We start from the raw sequence: 17,244 nt of genomic DNA, 5'->3' as shown, positions 1-17,244 counted from the left end.
TCTTACATGAGATCGGCAGTGCTCTTGCAGAAATTCAAGCGGCCAGTGTAGGCAGCTGGCAAGTTTTTCCGCAAAAGCAGATGATTTTGCGGAAAAACTTGCCAGTCTAGACACAGCTGGTATGTCTAGGCTGAAATTTACCACTTGGCTGGCCTGGGTCGGCTAACTTGGGGTCGCTGGGCTCAGGCTATAGGCTAAGGGGCTGTTTAACTGCAGTACAGACATTGGGGCCTGGGCTGGAGCCCAACCTTGGGATTCTACGATGAGGGAGGGGCTGTTACCCTCAGAGGGAGTTCTGTGATGCTCAAAAGCTGGTCCCTTCTACCAATAGATATTAGTTCTCTATAAACTATTACCTCACCCCTCGCCTCTCTGATATCCTGGGACCAACACAGCTACCACACTGTGAAGTAAGGATGTTAAATAGAGGTTAATAAGCTAATTGAGTAATCTATTGAATTTCCATTGACTACTCGATTAGTCAGTGAGGGAGTTTGCTGCAGCTCTGCTTTTTAAATGTAGTAAGAGCCGTTAGTAAAAAGCAGAGCTGCAGTGGTCTGGGACTGGGCACAAGCCAGGACAGCTGAGTACTGGCTCGCATCAGGCCCCTTGCTGCGCCTCTGCATGGCTCCTTCCCTCCCCCCCCACGGAGATGGTGCTGGGGGGAACCAGCTTTTAAGCCAGATCCCCCCAGCACTGGCTCCTGCTCTCCCCCCCTTGCTGCCTCTAATACAGACGAGTCACTTGCATCCCTACTACGAACATTTACAGGGAATCCTCACTTTCAGTAATCCTGGCCAGGGCCTTTGAGCCCAATTGAGAAGACCCAGCAAATGCATTACCAGGGCAATTATAGCCTTTTGCAAGCAAAGAAAGCACTTACTCCATTCTTGGCTGCCAGCCACAGGTATTTCAGAGCCTTTTGTGTCACAGCCTGTGGTTCCTTCATGTAGAGCACCCCCAAGTAGGCCTGCGCCTGCAGCAAAACCACACAACACAAATTACTGGGAGATAGTCTATTATGTTTATCCAGGTTTTTAGATCATGCCCCTCACCACTGCATCTGCATGCCTAGTGACTGGACCCTGGGGGTGTCAAACCACTGCCCCTGCTGCCAAAAGCAGGGTGTTTAGTGAGAGGAGAAAATCCTCTCTGTTGTCTAGCCCTGGGAAGGAAAGGGGATGTTGCGAGAGGATACACCTAGGCCTCTTTCATGGCACAAATGGAGACTCCACGGCTGTGTCTAGACTGGCCAGTTTTTCCGGAAAATCAGCCGCTTTTCTGGAAAAATATGCCAGCTGTCTACACTGGCCGCTTGAATTTCCGCAAAAGCACTGACTTCCTACTGTAAGAAATCAGTGCTTTCTGCGGAAATACTATTTGGCTCCCGTTCGGGCAAAGTCCCTTTTGCGCAAAAGGGCCAGTGTAGACAGCAAAAAAGCCCCGATCGCAAAAATGGTGATTGGGGCTTTTTTGCGCAAAAGCGCGTCTAGATTGGCACGGACGCTTTTCCGCAAAAAGTGCTTTTGTGCAATAGCGTCCTGCCAATCTAGACGCTCTGTTCCGAAAATGCTTTTAACGGAAAACTTTTCCATTAAAAGCATTTCCGGAAAATCATGCCAGTGTAGACGCAGCCCACAAGTGTATCAAAAAAGGCAAAAGGCAATGAATCAGTGTGCTTGGAGATAAATAGCCTTTACTTCGTAATACAACCACTGCACTAACACCCAGGTAACCCTTGCATACACCACTGTCCTGGGCAAACAGAGTCACATGTGTGAATGACCATGAAGACCTGACCATGAGCTATTATCCCCAAATTTATAGACTGTCACTTGTACAGAAGCTGTGCAGAATCTGGTCTCACCTATGAGACAGACTACCTAGGCTAGTCCAAAGATTCCAGTGGCAGGTCCAGCAGATTGGAAAAGTCCATGCTGGACAGAACACAGCATGATGGCCCAGAATGGGTCTGCTAGAGACCCAGCGCTGTTTCTGCCCCAGGAGCAGAGCTGGCTGCAGGTGCCATCGTGTGCTATTGCACCTGAGTGTCTCCTCCTCCCAAGATCTGAGCACTGGCTAGTGAGTCTCCGAGCACTGCTGCTGTGGAAACGTCACAGGCAGCTCTCTGCACAAAGGTGAAAAGCCGTGGATCTGATGTGAGGGTAGACACACCATGTGAACTGAATCAGCTGAGGCTGATGCTGACCTCTGGCAGTGAGACCTGCCCCTGGCCTTTTAGGGATCTGTAGGTTGCCTCTGTTCAGATGGCTGTCAGGGTCTCAGCTTGGCAGCTGAAAGGGGGCGGTGTCCCTATTGGCAAGCTTCTTTTGGCCGCTGGTGTCAGAATCCACAGAACAGGACCAAAACCTTGATACCAACTCCTGGATGCTTGGCATTGGAAATGAGCCCTTTTGAGAGCATGTCAAGAGCTGGCTCCTCCTGCTTCTCTGCTTGTGTGAGCTTAGTAAAGGCCTAATCCAAGGGGAATCAATGATGACAGAAAAGGCACTGAGCATGCATGTCTATCACAAGCCTAGTCCCACACTGGGATCTGGGGCTTGACCTTCCCTGAACAAAGAGCCAAACCCACCTAACATACAGCCAAACCCTAAAGCTTCTGCACATCTAAAAATGCAAGGCAGGAATACGCCTTGCTGAGGAGATGACATAACGTGCCACTGCAACTAGCTTCCTCTGGCATGCCCTACACGGGGGCAAGAAGGACACTCCCTACAGAGGCCCTGTGCTGTGCAGAGGGGGTTCCTACTCAAAACATGCAGCAATAACCCGTGTGTTGCAGAGACTCACCTCCACTAGTCCTGTTCCTGCTGCCTTCTCCAGCAGAGCCACAGCCTTCTGCACATCAGCTCCTTTAGTTTGGAGCCCATGGCGTAAGAGGAACTTGGCATAGCGATACTGGGCCATGGGGTGCTCATTGCTGGCTGCACGATGGTAATAAAGAGCTGCCTGGAAACAGAAAAACATTGCCATGAGCACCAGGAAGTGTGCATGTCAGGTTCCCAGGCACCTCTGTGAGGAGGCTGCTAATTGTCACTGTACCATACTTACCCTAGCATAGGAATGTTAGACACTGTGTAACTGAAAACTGACATAACTGCACCAAATATTATTGGTGGCATGATTATTTGATAGTCCCCGGGGCGGGGCTGACAGCCAGTGTGCTCGAAGCCCAGCAGTACAGGGTGGCAGGCAGGAGCTGGTCCATGAGAGAAGTCGGTTTAAAAACCTGCTGCCTGCACAGACCGGCTACCGCCTGCTGCCCCACGCTGCTGCCTTTGATACAGAGACAGCAGCGTGGGGTGGCAGCTGAACTCACCATCAGCAGAGGCTACACTAGCATCCCACAAAGCAGCCTCTGTCCATGGTGAGCCTAGGCCCGATGCAGACAGAGGCTGCTCTGCAGCAGTAGCCCATCCGTGGGGGGGCTTGAGCTTCCTGCAGACAGAGACTATGTTAGAATCCCACGGAGCAACCTCCCCTACCTCTCTCCCCACACTGCTGCCTTTGATAGAGGCAGCAGCAATGGGGGGAGGGTGGGCAGGCGGTGCTCACGGGGATCTGGCTTCTAAGCTAGCTCTCCCCCGAGCACCAATTCCTGCCTGTCCCCTGCCTCCATGGGAGGCAGTGGCGTGGGGGTGTTGTTGTGTAGTTGATAGGATTAACCGATAAGTCACATCAATTAATCATGCAGTCAACTACATGCTGACATCCCTACTCTGGCATATGTTTGCATCCAAACTTCCTTTCCAGTTCTCATCACAAGCTACGCATACTCCCCCAGGTGGCCATTAGCAGAAATACTGTCCTTATGAGTGCAGCCTCCTTCACACCCAGTACCCTGCAGCTCTCAAACATGCACCAGAAGCATGAGACTATTCAGGTGAGATCCTGCTTCTCGGGTATGATCACCAGGGAGAGAACTGACTACAGGAGACACAGTTTCTCCTCAAGTATACAACATTTCTCAGGGATGCTCCATTCCTAAGCACATAATGGCATCACTGCCCAATACACAGTCACACCCACCCGCTGCAGCCAAGTCCCATCACGACAGCCCTGTGTTAGCTGCACCAACTGCTCACACAGAAGAGTGAAGGTAGGCAAGTGGGAGCTGAGGACTGCACCCATTCCTTTTTTCAAGCTACAACCCATATTCCACAGGGATAGCATCAAACCAGTTACACCAAAGACTTTTCTATGCCTGGAGATTGGCATAAGGTCCAGCTAACCTGGTTTTGTACTTCCTTTGCACCAGCTGAGTTGCACAAAATAGCCACCGCAGGGGTACTGCTAAGACCAATGCTCCCTAGGTCCAAGATGTGCATCTCAGTGCACCCACATATGGTTCCTGTTTTACACATAGTAACTGGGCCCCTAGTATTCTCTCAGCCACTACAAGTGGTGCATACCTTAATGCAGGGCTACTCAACACGCAGCCCACGGGCCGCACATGGCCCACAGCCTCTTTGTATGTGGCCTGCGGTGCGGTTTGGGTTTACGCAGGGCTCATACAGGTGGGATCCTTTGAACATGGCCTCCACTGGGAACATGCTCCACAATGGCAAGGTGTCTCCCAGGCAGGGTGAGCACTGAAAGATGCAAGTGGACAGGCTGGCTGGAACAGACACGTACAGAGTGTTGGCATTTCTAGCCCCCAGGGAAGAGGTGCCAGGAGTGCTCAGGCACTGTGGGAAGTGCTTTGTATTCATGCCTGTCAGTTTGAAATAAGCTATTTGCATATATACGTACATGTAAATGCAACCATACTTAAGTTACAGTCGACTGCATTGTGGCCTTGGGGCTTCCAAAGTTGAGTAGCCCTGCCTTAGTGTCTGGCTCAATGCCCTGAAAGGTTCCCTTGGAAAGGACAGGGCTACAAAGCAGCTTATCCTACCAAGTCACCTAGGCTGTTAAAAAGCCTGGACCAACATACATGCAGCCTAACAGGAAGATGTTTGACTCTACAGCCCTGATATTCTTCCTTGGAATTTCCTGGCTGGAATAATTCATGGCTTGCATTTACATGGACAATACCACCCATGAGAGCCCTGCAGCATGACCCTGCCGGACCTGCTGCCATAATAGCAGGATAAACATTCAAGGAACAAGGTGGGAATGGGTGGAAGTGGATACTAAGGGGCAGGATGGGAGCAGGATTAAAAGAACAGCCCTCTCACACCACAAATGCATGCCTCAGGCCACAGGGACTGTCCCCAGCCCCCAGCCCTGAAGGCAGTGCTGCTGCCAGGACCAGCACAGAAGAAAGGTTGACAATGGGGCCTTATCTGTGCCTCCTCATATCCATATGTGGAATGAATTTTGTTGCTGGCATCAATAAGGAGGTTTTCACACATCACTTCCATATTGGTGCACATCGCAAAACTCATTCTGCACATGGACAGTGTGGGACGTGGGTGGGCTGAAGGGCTACGAGTGTAGGAGGGGCTCAGGGCTGAGGCAGAGGGTTGAGACTTGAGGTGGTATGGGTTCTGGGGTGGGGCCAGGGATACAGATTTTGGGATGCAGCGGGGAGTGAGTGCTCCAGATGGAGATGTGGGATCTAGGGTGGGACGAGGGATGAGTAGTTTGGAAGAGGTGCAGGTTGCCTCAGGGAGAGAGGACTTATCCCCAGTCCACTCTCACTGCAGTAGCTCAGGGGCAGATGAGATGTGCCTCTCCAGGGCCACAGCAGCTCCAGTAGGGCCTGACAGAAGAGAGGCACCACTCCATGGCCCTGGCATGTCTGGGCTAGGACCGGAGGGGGGCTGCGGAAGGGGCATCTTTCCCCCAGCTGCAGCAGGCCCATGCCTGGACTGGGTTGGAGCCAGGGAAGGTGTACTTCTCTCCTGTCTGCAGTAAGTCTGGGGCAGTAGGCAGAGATGCTTCCTTCCTGGCCACAGCAGCTCTGTGCTGGGACCAGTGGGAAGAGGCTTCTCTCCCCACTGGTGTGGGTCCGGGGTGCCTCTCCCGAGCACAGAAAGTGTAGTCCCTGTTCAGGGCTTAACAGGCCGCTGAGCTTCTTAGAAGGGCATGCGTGCTTCCTGTACCCTTTGCATGATAATGCAGTTGCTCTTCAGACATTTGCATGGCAGGGTAGGTGTCTAATCCCTTTACACAGAGAAGCCAAGACATAAGGGCTGCTCATTCTATTGTAGGAGTGCATGAGGATCCCGATTCCTCTGCCTGGGTGATTTGGGCTGGTCAGGCAGTCCCCTCACATTGTATGGTGATGCAGAGAGAAGGCAGGTGCTGGTGGGAAGATATCTGCTGAGAGCAGTACGTCCAGCCATTGGTGGAATGCTTTTAATGTTCTGTAGAGGGACTGGAATCCCGCATCTTTCACTGCCATAATAATACAAACACAGTAAAAACCCAAGAAACAATATGGGAGCTGGTGGGAGTGGGTACTGTGGGTCTGAACAGGAGTGGGCTAAAATAATAGTCCTGCATAGGGCTCTGCATTCTATTCCAGGACTTCAGAGGGCCTCCCCACACTCAAGATGTGCAGGGTGCCCCTGTACTGGAAGGCATTCGCCTATGCACACAAGGGCAGAGATGGGAATAGCACCTTGCTGAGGCAAGGCCCCTAGAAGTGAAGTATATCACTGATGCTCCTTTCCCATCTCTGCTCCGACTTGTGCCACTGCAAAACAGGGCTTCCAGTTCTCCCCCCAACCCCAGAAATGCAAAGGGGCAGCTTTGCATGCCACTAGGTACCTTTGCCAGGTCTTTCTCTGTGCCTCTGCCATGCTCATAACACAGGGCCACGTTGAACTGGGCTTTGCTGTAGCCCCGATCTGCTGCCAGTTTGAAGTAGGAGTAGGCTGCCACGTAGTGACCATCACTCACACTCTCAAGCCCTGGGGAGGGAACAGTGCACATCTGGCAAAGCAGGACAAACGCAGCAGACAGAGCAGGGTCATGGAGCTCCTCCTGCCTCACCCATGGCAGCTGGCCCCACTGCACCTTGCCAAATTTGCCATCTCAAGCTCTGGAGTTCAGGAGGTGGGAGGGACCAATGGCCAGTGTTCTCTGTAAGCTGTGCGCTTGGATGGTCACCCAGGAGAGATTCATGTGCCACTCAACTGATTAATGGAGCACCCACAGCTGGCAGCACGTGTTTCTACTGATGGTGCACAGCCACACATGCCTTGGAGCACATAATAAAATTTATTCTGCACATGGATGAAAAAAATTAGAGGGAACAATGCCAATGACCTGACTCCATGTTGGAGGAGTGGGACTCTGGCCTCATAACCAGTCTCTCTAATGCTCCAGTCTCCCTGTCATTTCATTCCCCAGTTCACTGAAAAGCAGGGTGAACATCAGTCAGAGATGGCACTGAAGAATCTGCAGAGGCTGAAAATGGTTGCAGGAACACTCTCTGGAGCAAAATCAGGAACAGGGAAGAGGGGCCAGGAGAACAGCCAACTCACCAAAAAACCCCTGGGAAACAATGCTTGTGTTGAAGCTTTCATAGGCCACAACAGCAAGAAGATGGAGCTCTTCCATACGCTACTGTCCCACACACTGCCTCTCCTAGGACGTACAGCTCAGCATTTCCTTCTCCAGTTTGTGAAACTGGTTACCACCTCGGGCAGGGGAGCTGCAAAACTGGGACAGGTACTGTGGGCAAGGTGAGGCAAAAATGGCCATTGCTGTCTAGCGGTGTTGCTCTGACAGCTTTTAGGATGCAACTATTCCAGGCAAGAGAAAGGCAGCCATAAGTCAGGAAGCAGGTCTTTCCAAACACAGTTAAACTTTGTCTGGCACAGGGATCTAGCTCCCTTCTGCCTTACACAAGACCTGCAAAATGTTCGAGGCCCTCCAGAAAGGAGAAGGTGTGTGGGTATTCCTGTCTCTATTCTAAGCTGCAGATAGCAGGAACACAATAAAGCCTGGTCCATGTTACCAAGGATATTGAGCGCAATGGAAACGCTGACCCGGAACACCTGCTGCAGCTGGGTGGCTGCTTCCTCAAGGCATTCCTGCCGTGCTGATTTCCCCTGCAGAGTGGAAAATGACAGCCCCTAGAAGGGAAGAAAATTAGAGGAGCGTTAGCAAATCTCCTCTTCCCAAGTCTCATGGCAGCTACTGTCATGGCTGCCAGAGCACCTCCCCATGTTAGGGCCACATTATATCTACGAGGGTGTCATGGCATTTGGGTTCTAATAGGTAACAAAAACCTCCCCACCCAGCTTCATCAGGCCAGAGAGCCACCACAACACACCCCAGAGTCATCCTCTCAGGCCGGGAGCTGCAGCAAAGCACCCCAAACCCAAACAGGCTTCTCAGGCCAGGTAAGACGCCTCAACACTCCCTTAACCTACCCAAATGCCCTTGTCAACCAGAGATTCCAGTTCAACATTCCCTGCTCCCATGCAGCCTTCTCAGGCCACGGGATCCATATGGTCAAGCACTGTGCATGGGTGCCAGCTTGATCCATCTCCAGCCTTGGGCAGACCACTCAGGTCAGGGGAGCGCTCTGTAATCTCTTAGGGTACGTCTACACTGCCACCCTAGTTCGAACTAGGGTGGTTAATGTAGGCATTCGAAGTTGCAAATGAAGCCTGGGATTTAAATATCCCGGGCTTCATTTGCATCTTTCCGGGTGCTGCCATTTTTAAATCCCCCTTAGTGCGGACTCCGTGCCCGCGGCTACACGCAGCACTGAGTAGGTAGTTTGAATTAGGCTCTCTAATGCGAACTACCGTTACTCCTCGTGGAACGAGGTGTACCAGTATTTCGAATTAGAGAGCCTAATTCGAACTACCTACTCTGTGCCACGTGTAGCTGCGGGCACGGAGTCCGCACTAAGGTGGAGTTAAAAATGGCGGCGCCCGGCAAGATGCAAATGAAGCCCGGGATATTTAAATCCCAGGCTTCATTTGCAACTTCGAATGCCTACATTAGCCACCCTAGTTCGAACTAGGGTGGCAGTGTAGACATACCCTTACTCAGCAGCATTTCAGTAGAATCCCGGAGAGCCCCGCAAAGGCAGAGCCTGTAACTCTCTCTCTCTCTCAGAAATATCATCTGTTCCTCCCCTTCCCAGGTCAGGTTCAGCAGCATAGGTGGGGTCTCCTTACAGCAAACATGGAGCAGCCCATTTCCTGCAGCTCTAAATCATTTACACGTAAGTAGCCCTGACAACATTCTGCTCCTCCCTTATCCTTCTTCTGTATTGCTTGTCTCCTGCTTCTCTGATAATTAGCAGCATCCCCTATTTTGCCTAGTCAGGAGTGGGAGGGAGCTAGGCTTGGAGTAATTATTTCCTAGCAACTATGACAGTTTGGTTCCACCAAGTGGCAGCAGTAAGTGCTGAAGCTCATTTCAGATTATCTCCATGCTACTATTTACAATGCAGTTTTACTCTGGACAAGGATAGAAAGGCCTCTTCTCATCCAAAAGGTTTGCTTCCTACCTGTCAGTCAGAGCTACCTTGAGCAAACAAACACAAGTTTCACTCCTTCAAGCACTGCAGAGATAGCCCCGGCATGGAACAGGGAGTTGGATCCATGCCCATAGGCCCTGCAGAGCCAGGCAGCCATCTGGGATGCAAAAGATAGTGCAGAAGTAGGTCTTTAAAAGCAGTATGATAATACCTTAGTCTATCCCATGCTTTTCAGCACATTGGGCTACCCACATTCTCCAGGCTTGCTTATCAGCTGCCATGTGACCTAAGTCCTCCTCTGGGGACTTGGACTAAGGCAGTCTTGATTCTGATATTTCCTAATTTTTGTGGCTTGTTTGCATTCTGTGTGATATGTACATACAAGGGATCCTGCTCCTCAGGGGGTCCTGTTGGTGTAGCATTTCCACAGCAATACTGTGTGTGCAGGGCAGACTTGAAGGGCAGGAAATCACTACACACAATCTATAGTCCCTCTCTGTGGAAAGAGGGGAGAGGTGCCATAGCTCTGACTCCTGCTCTGTGACCATGACTCTCCCTGGACAGTGCATCAGCCAGGCTGCATTGGAAAGAATACTGAGCACTGTTTTAGGACAAGCTCTTCTTAAAGCCAAATAGTTACACAGAAACAAAGAGACTGTACTTGTGCACTGCAGTGGGCTGGCTCCAGACTGGTGCTCCAGCTCTCAGGGAATGGGCACTCCTCTGCAAGGAGAGATCAGGGTAAGGTATGGACCTGAGACAGACCAGCAATCCTGCAGTCCCTCTGCCTCCCGCATTCCACATCACTCCACTCTAGAGAATTGGATCCCATCCCTGTTCTGCAACACAATTCCTATGGGATGCTAAGAAAATCACTGCACCCAAACTTGCACACTCACTGTGAGTTCCTCATTTCCTGAGTGCCATCCTGAGAACCTGGGTCTGATGCAGAAGCTCTAAGCACCCACAACTGTAACAGAACTCAACAGGACCTGTGCTTTGAATGTATAATTCTGAGTACTCTGAAAAATCAGGAATCCAAAATTAATGAACATTTTCTTCTTTAATCTGCCTGAGCCCTCATGCGTAAAGCAGAGATAATAACCCCTTGCTGGTTCACAAGCATTGTGAATATACATTGGATTGTGAACTGCTCACACACTAGTCACAAGAGCCAAAACCAATGAATTCTGCTATCTTCAGTGTAGGGTTTGGCTGGTGGCACATGCTTCACTGAGAATACATACTGCACAGTTTGCCACTAGCCAGCCATCCAGTGAGCACTTTCCTGGACGATATCACCAGCCTCCCTTCTCCGCTGCTCTAGGGCACTCCAGATGCCTCACACTCCGTGACATCAGGAGCTGGAACATACGCTCTAGTTCCAACTGGAAATATTTTGGGGATGTCTCTGGCCCAGTGGTCACCAACCAGGAGATCGGGATCTACTGGTGGATCTTGGAGCCTCTGACAGGGGATCCTGACTGACTTGGCCAAGAGGCGGCACTTCATCTGTCCCCCACCCCGCTGCTCATCTCCTGCCCTTTGCCTTGGAGCTGCCCTTCCCCCTGGGGAGCCTCCTGCTTTCCGTGCAGGACAGGGGAGGCAAAGGAGTGTGCTGATGTCATGATGCCCCCTCCTATTCTCTATCCTATCTCCACACAACAGGACTTGGGAGGGAGTTTGTTGGCTACTTTAGGGAGTGGGCCAGGGCAGGGGTGAGCCTGCCTTAGCCCCACTGCACCACCATCCAGGAGCCGCCTAGGGTAAGCAGTGCCCAGCTGGAGCCCACATCCCAAACTCCTACCCAGTCATGAACCCCCTCCTGTACCCCAAACTCCTGCCCTAGCACCGAGCACACCTGTATCCAAATGCCATCCCAGAGCCTGCACCTAGAACCCCTTCTACATCTCAACTACCTGCCCCAAGAGCAGCTCAGAGCCCCTCTCATACTCCAGATCCCCTAATCCAAGATCAGAGCCTGCACTCCAAACCTCTGCCCCAGTCTGATGAAAATCAGCGAGGATGGGCAAGAGAGGGAGGATGGAATGAGCACAGGCGGGGCCTCAGAGAAGAGGCAGGAGGGAGGTGAGGCAAGGGTATTTATACTTGAGGTAGATCTTGGATTGCACTTAAATTCAAAAAGTGATCTTGTGCTTAAAAAGGTTGGATTCCACTGCTCTAGCCTGTGCTATACAGGGGTTCAGGTTGGATGATCAAAATGGTCCCTTCAAGCCTCAGAATCTGTGACTCTATGAATCCTCCTCTTCTTAGTGACATCAGGATTTATGGCTTATTACAACAAACTGTAACCCACTAACACCCTTGTTTTGTCCTAGGACTGCGAGGCTACGTCTACACTGCAGGATTCTTGCGCAAGAACTGTTTTTCACAAGAGCTCTTGTGCAAAAGGTCTTCCACAAGAGAGCATCCACACTGCCATGTGTTTTCACACAAGAGATGTATGTGCTTTTGCACAAGAGCATCCATAGCAGTGTGGATGCTCTCTTGCGCAAGAAAGCTCTGATAGCCATTTTAGCCATAGGGGTTTCTTGCGCAAGACAATCATGTTGCCTGTCTACACTGCCTTCTTGTGGAAGAGCTCTTTCCTCATGGGGAGAGGAATAACTCTTCTGGAAGAAGCCCTGTTTTCCGACTTTACCTGCGTAAGAATGCGTGTGCAGTGTAGACACCCGGCAAGTTTTTGCGCAAGAACAGCTGTTCTTGTGCAAAAAGCCTGCAGTGTAGACGTAGCCCCTAAGGATGTTAATGGGCCTGTGACAGATGGCTGGCTAAGCCAGAGCTCTGCCACTATAGCCTGGCTAAAGAGGCTGAGGGGAAACAGCTGAGCAAGCCCAGGCCTGAAGGGCTATTACAAGCAGCTGTGGTTATATAAGGCAGAGGAAGGAAGCCAGCATGGGGGTAAGGAGGAGCCATGATGTGGCTGAGTGTGTTCCCAGGTAGACAGAGGAGCTGGCTGAGTTCTTTGTAAGCTTTGTAATTAGAAGGTGGTGGGAACTAACAGTAAAAGCATGGGTGACTGCACCAGAAGCATCTCTGGCTGATTCATGGACCAGGTGTCCCAGACCAAGCGGCCTGAGAGGGGATTCTGCCACAGAGTAGTTTCATAGTGTGTATTCATGACTTATGATAAACAATCTGTTGACCTTCCATTTTGTTGTGACACTGGAGGTTCCTTTCCTAGCTTTGGAGAAGAGCTTTTTGGCTCAAAAGCTTGTTTCTCTCACCATCAGAAGTGGGCCCAAGAAAATACATTCCCTTGTCTCTTTAATAGCTTGGGATTGATATGGCTACAACAGCAAGACCCAATGATGGGTCATTGACAGGGAGCCTTCCAACACTCCCTGCTTTTACTGCTCCTTACAGCACGGGTGGGCAATAATCTTTAAAAGGGAGCAACTTCATACATTTCTGACGTGGCCCCAGGCTGCTCTGGAAGCAGCAGGGCCCTGGGCGGAAAGGTCAGGGTCAGGAGACTTCTCATGCTTCCCCACACCAACCCTGATTGGCCTGGGGGTGGGAGAGTGCATGAAGTCTCATCTCTCACCTCCCTGCACCTAGAGAGAATCACCAGGGCTGTGTCTAGACTGGCCAGTTTTTCCGGAAAATCAGACGCTTTTCCGGAAAAACTTGCCAGCTGTCTACATTGGCCGCTTGAATTTCCGCAAAAGCACTGACTTCCTACTAAAAGAAATCAGTGCTTTTTGCGGAAATACTATGCTGCTCCTGTTTGGGCAAAAGGGCCAGTGTAGACAGATGAGATTTGTTTTCCGCAAAAAAGCCCGGATCGCGAAAATGGCAATCGGGGCTTTTTTGTGCAAAAGCGCGTCTAGATTGGCCACGGACACTTTTCCGCAAAAAGTGCTTTTGCAGAAAAGCGTCCGTGCCAATCTAGACGCTCTGTTCCGAAAATGCTTTTAACGGAAAACTTTTCCATTAAAAGCATTTCCAGAAAATCATGTCAGTCTAGACGTAGCCCAGATGTTTTTAAAATAGCTGGCAGTTCCCTCTAGTCACAGTAACAGGAGGAGACCTTGCGCGCTCCCCCGTCCCCAGGCCAATCAGGTGCCAGGCGCGGGGGAGTGTGCAAAGTCTCTCACCCCCTGCCCACGCCCTGCCAGTGGCACGCGGTGGCTAGAGAGAAACACCGGCTGTTTTTAAACATCCAGCATTTCTCTCTAGTGGCCACGCACCCTTAGCAGGTGGCAGGGGAAAGACTTTGCATGCTTCCCTGGCCCAAGGTCTTGACTGGCCTGTGGGTGAGGGAGTGACAGGGTGGCTGTGGGCTGGATCAGGCCCGCAGTGACCTCTTTGCCCACCCTTGCCTTACAGCGAACAGTAAGGGGCTACAGCTCTTATGCAGGCTCATTCTGCCCCCCAGGACTTCCTGTCCTATACCCCAGTCCGTCAACAAACTGACAGGGGCCCACAGAGCTTTCTCACTTTGCCCACTACTGCCCAGGTATGTTGGGAAAACCCAGTTGCTTCCTTGCAGCCCCTTGCCATGACCCTCACAGAGGAGGGTGTTGGTTGTGAGGATGAGTCAATTTTGCTGCTGGCACCCTCCTTCCCAGGCTTACATTTCTTCTTAGCAGATGCCTTTCCCCTCCTCTGGCACCCATACATCCTTAGCAGGCACTTTTGGGGATGAGCAGAAGGTGGTGCGGGGGAAGTAGGGGTTGCAATGATAATTTCATTGTGTACATGGTGGCACTAATAAGCCTGGGAAGATCCCGTACCCCCACAACTGGTTCAGAGAATGCAAAATCCATCAGAATTTGAGAGCAGTTTTCCCAATTGTCAATTTCCTTCACTGTTAAAAACATGCACTTTATTTCCAGTATGGATTTGTCTGCTTTCCGCTTCCAGCCGGCAGATCCTTCTACTTTTGACTGCTGCACTGGAGTCCTCCTCTCTCTGAAGTCTCCTTATGCACAACTAGCAGCACATGTTACCTCCTAACCTGAGATATGCCAGAGAGTTGGGGATCTCACCAACTCTGACTACAAGGCAGGTTTGCTACTCCTCAAATTGCTCTTGAGGCTCCTTCCTGGACTTTACCAAGTCAACACCCCTTCTGAATCAAGGACACCAGAACCAGACGTAGTGTCCCAGGCACCAAGGCCAATCAAGCCCACCACCAGTTGTACCATAGGTTTCTTCCCCAGATCCAGGAGACTCCCCAAAATCCCTCTGCCTTGGGTACCCAGCCCCATTCAGCCTGGGCCAGTACCTGTTTCTGGGCACATTTGGTACTCTCCTTTCCCTGAGGGGATGCCAGGGGATGGATTCCCTGACGCAGTGTCTGGAATTCCTTTCACCATGAAGCAGGGTACCCTCTGGTTATTGTGGCATGTGCATGAGCCAGCAGCTGGCGCTGAAATACAAAAGACAAGCCTCACCACCTGGAAGCCCTGACACCTGGGGGACATGCCTGGAGTCACCCCACTCAATGTACAGCAGTGCCTGGACCCTCTTGAGCTTTTGCTCAGAGTTCTCCCATCTCTGTCAGGAGAAGACGTTACTCCACTGAGTCCAGGGCAGGGAACACAAGGAACCCATTGTGTTCCCTTGAGTATTTCAGCCCAGAAGGTGCCCAACCCAGTGTAAAGGGATAGTGTGTTTCCCAGAAACATGACTCCCAATTTCCCACTGACAGGTGCCATCTGCACAGGGGCATTACAGCCCTTCCCATACTCTCACAACACTCAACCAACAGTCATCTTAAGCCCCATCCTACTGCTGGAGGCAGAACTGACCTGAGTACTGATGGGGTAGCACAGAAGGGAGGAGCCTGCCCACCCAGGGATGCCTGCCCTCTCTTCCTGCCCCTGGTACATGACTCAGCCATGGGATCTGCCTGGCCAGCTGCAGAGCAAGCACAGTTAATGCACCCTAAAGGAAGGAAAAGATGAGTCAGAGAGAACAACCATCTCCTCTCCCCTCAGCATAGATTTCCCCCTTTCCACTGGGCACCCAAATGCTGAGAGCTCCTACCCACAGCTCTCCACCTATACAGCATCCCAGCTGCAACTTCCTACCACTCTGCCACATAGCATCCCCATCCATCCCCGACTCCTCTCCCGAGTCCCACAAGGCATCTCAGGCTCAACTCCCCACTTCACTTCAGAAGGGAATCCACACTCCTGCAGGGCATTTGGGTCAAAGCTCTCTTGCATACAACCTAGCTGCAGCTTCTCCCCCCAACTTCTTCATCACTTCTAGAAGACATCTAACTCCCTATCTGCAGCCCACAGGGTGCCTTGGCCACAGCCCCTTTGTAGCAGTATGCACTGGCTGCAGCCCCTCCCCAACCACCAGAAGACTATTGCTTACCCAGGTGAAAGCATCCAGTACTGTGTAGTGAGCCTGCAGGTCCAAGGACTGCTGCACATTCTCTTCCTCCCAGCTCTGCCTGCTGGATATGAGAAAGTAACTGGAAAACAGGTGAAACTCCTTTCTCTGCAAAAGTGGGTGAGACAACGAGCTCTCTAGCATAGAGGGGCCAACCCACAATACAGTTGTCAGAGTTTTCTGTTTAGATCTGAATTTTCAAAAGTATCTACAATAAATGTCAGGCGAAGTCTTATTGGGGACCCAAGGCTGGTCTGCAGTGCAAATCTGGGATCCATCGAAGCAGGGTCAGGAAATCCCCAACCTGATTTTAAAATTTGCAGGTTATGAAGCTTTTGGCAAAGACCTGGGGAATAAACTATGACCACAACTCACATCACACTAGCACTGTTAGAATTCCAGTTAGTGCCTAGCACTAAGAACCACCAGTCTGAGAAGCCAATATTTCAAGTTCTTAGCCTTTGTCTGGTTCTCCCGGCAGCATGTTGAGCTCCTGCACACAACAGCGTGAAGTGGAATCAGGAAGCCATTGCACCTGTTCATTAGTGCTCTCATTTCTACAGATCAGCCTGAAACTCCCTTCAGACCAGGTGCTATGGGCATAAGCCCAGGTCAATAGCTCATGTGGCTCCCAGGATAAAGCATTCCCAACAACCCCCCACAATGATCTGGCTCTGCTTATCAGCCTGTTGTAGACTGCACATGCAGAGTCAGATTGACTTGAAAATATGAATGGCTTGTAAGGACCACAGACCTGGAGGCATTTGCACGACATTCCCTCAGAAACCTTACACAACAAATTTAGGTTGAATTCATCAAAGTCAACTGTTTAATATCAAATTTACAATGTTGAAGGTGCATGTCCTCACTGGGCCCATGAGGTCGATGGAGTGCATCCCCAGTAGCATGGCTACCTTTGACTTTAACAGTGATGAATTATAGATAGCCATCCCATAGTTCCTGATACCCTTTTGCATTCTGGGTTAGTTTCTCCAGAGCCTAGCCAGGAGCTGCTGGAGCAAGGAAAAATGTTAGAAGGCCACAAACACAGACATGCAGGAATCCATGAGTGGAGTAATTGGCACATGCTAGCAGCAGTCAATTCTGTAGACACAATGGAATGCCAATTCTGGTCTTGTGAGACAAGTGTAGACTGGTGGGACTGAGTAGTTATGCAGCTATGGGACCAAGACCAGTGGCTACAAAACTTTTGCACATGTAAAGCTACTTTCATGGAACTTTGTGAATTCCCTCCCTCCACCCAGAAGCTCAGCAATACCAGAATGAGACCCTCTCTGACAGCTGAGAAGCGAGTGGCAACCAGACAGCTATCAGTCAGTTGAGAATCAATTTGGAATGGGTATATTTATAGTGGGGACTGCTATGATCCAAGCAGCCAGGGCAATCAATATCCTTCTGCTAGGAAGGCTATTAACTCCGGGAAACATGCA

At 50.9% G+C, this 17,244-nt stretch overlaps 1 protein-coding gene across 1 annotated transcript in view; it reads right to left on the bottom strand.

Annotated features, from left to right (window-relative positions):
- The window catches only part of DELE1 (DAP3 binding cell death enhancer 1), a 43,326-nt gene that overhangs the window by 11,219 nt on the left and 14,863 nt on the right, over positions 1–17,244 (bottom strand). Inside the window, exons 3-10 of the mRNA XM_075900012.1 lie at positions 15,776–15,875; positions 15,199–15,334; positions 14,673–14,816; positions 10,080–10,141; positions 7,937–8,054; positions 6,742–6,884; positions 2,812–2,970; positions 884–976 (exon numbers count right to left, since the gene is read on the bottom strand). Of these exons, the coding sequence (XP_075756127.1) occupies positions 884–976; positions 2,812–2,970; positions 6,742–6,884; positions 7,937–8,054; positions 10,080–10,141; positions 14,673–14,816; positions 15,199–15,334; positions 15,776–15,875 (955 nt within the window). The remainder of the gene's footprint in view (positions 1–883; positions 977–2,811; positions 2,971–6,741; positions 6,885–7,936; positions 8,055–10,079; positions 10,142–14,672; positions 14,817–15,198; positions 15,335–15,775; positions 15,876–17,244) is intronic.

The sequence above is a fragment of the Pelodiscus sinensis genome, chromosome 17, assembly GCF_049634645.1.
Source record: "Pelodiscus sinensis isolate JC-2024 chromosome 17, ASM4963464v1, whole genome shotgun sequence".
In the NCBI taxonomy this organism is placed as follows: Eukaryota; Metazoa; Chordata; order Testudines; family Trionychidae; genus Pelodiscus; species Pelodiscus sinensis.
Note: the sequence above shows the minus strand (reverse complement) of the source record. Positions and strands in the feature narration are given on the sequence as shown.